Genomic DNA, 3,827 nt, shown 5'->3' on the forward strand with positions numbered 1-3,827 from the left:
CGGGCGGCAGCAGCACCGGCAGCGGCCCTAGCCTCCGTCGGTCTCCCGCTTCTCTCCTCCAGCCCCCCTCCTCCCCGGCTCGGTTCTTCTGCAGGATTTCCCCCGCTCTCCCCTCCCTGCTTGGCCCCCGCGCCTCCCCTACCTCTCCACCCGGCACCATGCCCCCTCCCCCGGGCGCTCCCCCGGGTTTCTGACGGCCCTCTGCGCCGCTCCGACCCCGCCGGGATGCGGGGAGACCCTTAGCTCCTCGCGATGGACCCAGGCGTCCTGGACCTTGGCGTTGCCACTCTGCGGACCCCGGATTTCCCGGCGGGATCCAGTTGATTTCGTTGGCTCGGGACCGAGGCTTGGGCTCTGGTTTTCCTTCTCTTCACCCCTACCCCCCTCCCGGGGCTCGGAGCCGGAGGGGGGCTTCGCGGGGCTACGCAGCCCCGCGTCCCTGCCCCCGGCCATGGGACTGTGAGGCGGCCGCCCCCGGGCCGAAATGCCCCCCGGGGGGAGCGGGCCGGGGGGGTGCCCGCGCCGCCCCCCCGCCCTGGCCGGGCCCGTGCCGCCGCCGCCACCTCTGCTGCCGCTACTGCTGCTGCTGCTGCTGCTGCTGCTTGGGGCAGCCGAGGGGGCCCGGGTCTCCTCCAGCCTCAGCACCACCCACCACGTCCACCACTTCCACAGCAAGCACGGCACCGTGCCGATCGCCATCAACCGCATGCCCTTCCTCACCCGCGGCGGGCACGGTAAGTGGCGCTGCCGATACCGGCCGGCCGGCTGGCCCCCAGGGCCTCCCGTGTGCGCGGCCCTGGCCCCCGCGGGCCGCACCCCAGCCCGTGAGCGCCGAGGCCCGGCCCCTCGGCCCTGCGGGCCCTCACCCCCTCACCTACCATATTCGGTTCCCAGCATCTCAGCCCCACCCTCTCCTCTCCATCACAATCCCCCCACCCCGTCCCTTAATCATCCTCATCTCTGTCTTCATCACTTTCATTCCTCGCCTCACCTTTACCTCCGAATCCCTATCTCTGGTTTGTTATCACCCTCCTGTTTAGGTCCCCTCACCACCTCCCCATCTGTCCTTTCATCCTCTCTGCCCAGCTCTCCCTTCCGTTTCTCTTGTCTTCACCTCCTCCATCCCTGCCCCTTATCATTTCTCCACCTGGCTTACCTCCACCTCTGCCTCACCGTCGCCTTCCCACTGCTGGTCCAGCGTCTCTGTACCCATTATTTTCTTATCTTTGTCCCCCACCAACCTCTCACCTCTGTCCCACCTATCATCTCTGGCTCAGACGTGTTCCATCTCTGCCTCTTTCACCTCTTCATATCTGTCTCTATTTTACTTCTGTTCCTCCAGCAACTGTCCCGTCTTTGTCCTGTCTTTCCCCTATTACTGTCCTTCCACCACCTCCAAGCAATCACCTCGCTCCACTGTCCCATTATTCTCCCAGCCTCATTCCCTGAATCTCCGGTTTCTCCTCTCCACACCTCTTCATTTCTGCCCTACCTCCACCTCTGATCCTCAGCATCTCCCGCCTCCCACTGTTTCAATTTCTGCTCCCCCATCCCAGTCTCCCCATCACCTCCGGAGTCAGTCCTCTCTCACTTTACACTGACTACCACCTCTTATCTCAGCGCCCCCTCCCATAACCTTCCATCTCAAAACCTACTTGCTCTTCCCTCTCAGACTCCATCACCTTCCATTTCTGACCTCTATCACTTCTGGTTTCTGCCCTTTGTGGGTTTGCTGGCCCTCCCAGCCCAGTCCCTTCATCATCTCATACCTTAGACCTCTAAGATTCTCTGGATGCCATCTCTTCCCATCTCTGTACCTGCCACCTTCCATCTCTGTCTTCCGTATTATGTGTACCTCCATCACTTCCCATTATTGCATCCCCACAACTTCCAGTCTCTGCCCCCCCCACTACCTCCCGTGTGTGTCCCTTCTTCACGTTTTATTCCATGTCAGACTCCAGCATTTCCCATCTCAGTCTCTCCTTCTCATTTCATCTCAAAGCTCCTGTTACCTACCACCCCAGAGACCCCCATCACCTCCCATTTTAGTCCACTTCCCTTCTCTGTACTCCGCATCACCTCCCATCTCTGTACCTTGCTACCACTTTCCATAGGGTACCACCGTTTCTGTACCTCTCTCACCTCCCATATGGCGCAACTCATCACCTCCCATCTCTGTACCTCCATCACTTCCCGTCCATATCCTTCATCACCTTTCATCTTCGGTCCCCATCTCATCCCTCCAACACTCACCGTTTCTGTACCTCCATTCTTCCCATCCCTATAGCCTCATCACCTCCTATACCTGTCCTCCCATCACTTCCCATCTCTGAACCCCTGTCACCTCCCATCTTGGTACTCTGACATCTCCATGCTTCCATCACCTTTTATCTTGACTCCCATCACTGTGCCTTTACCAGTTCTCACTCTGTACCTTGTTGCCTCTAATTTCTGTATTCCCATCACTTCCATTTCTGTTCATCCGTCCCCTCTCATTTTTTTTTTACTCCATTTTTGTTCTGCTCTCATCTTTCATGCCTGTATCTTCACTTCCCATCTATGCCCACATGGCCTCCCATTTCTGCACTCATCTCTGCCTCCCCATCATTGTTCTACATCTGTCCATCCCTGCTTCCCAATCTTTGTTCCCCCATATCACTTTCAGTCCTTCCACCCCTTTCTACTCTCCTTCCCCCTTTTTTCCTAGCTCACCTTTATCTTCATGTCTCTACTTTCTCTTCATCCAGTTCCCAGGAGCGGCCTCTTCCAACACTCTTCTTCATTCCTTTCCTCTCCCTTGCCCAGCAGAGTGTCCCTGGCTGGCCCCTGTCCCAGCTGGGGTCCTCTCTGTGCAATGCTCTCTAGGCTCCTTGCTCCACCTCCCCCCACACATCTTGCACCTGACTTTAACTCCCCTTTTCTCCCCGCGAGCAATCTGGCCCTGTTTGCCTTTCACCGTCCCCTTCGTCGTCCCTTCTGACTCCCTTGAGGCTCAGTCCCCGGAGACACCCAGATAGGACATGGTCTTTGTCTTTCTGGGCAATGAGGAGAGGCATGAAGGGACAAGAGAAGAAAGGCTATGGGGGAAATCATGGTGGGGGGAAGAGGAGAGGAGGGGAAAGGGGAAAGGAAAGGAGAGAGGGGCTGGCCCAGGGGAGCCGAGCAGATTGGAAGGAGGGGCCTGGGAGCCAAAGTGCCAGAAGAAGGCTCCGTGAAGGAGTTGGAGTCGGGATGCAAAGAGCTGGGGGAGAGGGAGAGAAAATGGAGGAAAGAGCTTGGGGGGGGGGGGTTGGGGGACGGGAACCTATGGGATGTTGGTGTTGGGATGGCCTCAGAGACTCCCTTGCTGTGCAGAGGAGACAAACAGCCCCAGGAGGGCCAGTGGCTGCCAAGGGCCACATGGAAGCAGAGGAGGTGGAGGGCGCTGCAGGGCAGTGATGGAAGGTGGTGGGGAGACCGAGTGGAGGAGCCCAAGAAGGGTCAGGCAGTGACGAGGAAGGAAGAGGGTCGGAGGACAGATGGAAGAGGAGGGAGGAGGCCGGCTGTCATGGCTGAACCCTACCTGGGCGCACCTCAGATGCGGGGGGAGGCGACAGGATGGGCTTCTGCTGGGACCCCATGCTTGGCTAGAGGGAGAGGCCAGCTTGGGAGACCTTTGTAGGCCAGGGGAGACCCTTCCTTTCTGTGCCAGCATCTCCCTGGCTTCCCCCGGTGAGAGAAGCCTCTCTTTCCTGCGCCTGCGTCTCCACTTCCCGACTCTTTGGGTTCTTCCTGCATTCCTCCTTGCCTTCCTTCCCTCCACTCTCACTCTTTCTTGCCTTTCCCTT

The 3,827-nt window shown here is 58.8% G+C and overlaps 1 protein-coding gene across 4 annotated transcripts in view; it reads left to right on the plus strand.

The window, feature by feature from the left end:
* Positions 1 to 3,827, plus strand: part of NRXN2 (neurexin 2) — a 100,381-nt gene that overhangs the window by 62,559 nt on the left and 33,995 nt on the right. Inside the window, exon 1 of one of the 4 annotated variants that reach the window (XM_007462056.1) lies at positions 485 to 734. The exons of the other annotated variants lie outside the window; for them this stretch is intronic. Coding sequence (XP_007462118.1) covers positions 485 to 734 — 250 coding nt within the window. Of the gene's footprint in view, positions 1 to 484; positions 735 to 3,827 lie in introns of those variants that run through there. 4 annotated transcript variants of the gene reach the window in all.

Source organism: Lipotes vexillifer, unplaced genomic scaffold (assembly GCF_000442215.2).
Source record: "Lipotes vexillifer unplaced genomic scaffold, Lipotes_vexillifer_v1.1 scaffold1129, whole genome shotgun sequence".
NCBI classification, from domain to species: domain Eukaryota; kingdom Metazoa; phylum Chordata; class Mammalia; order Artiodactyla; family Lipotidae; genus Lipotes; species Lipotes vexillifer.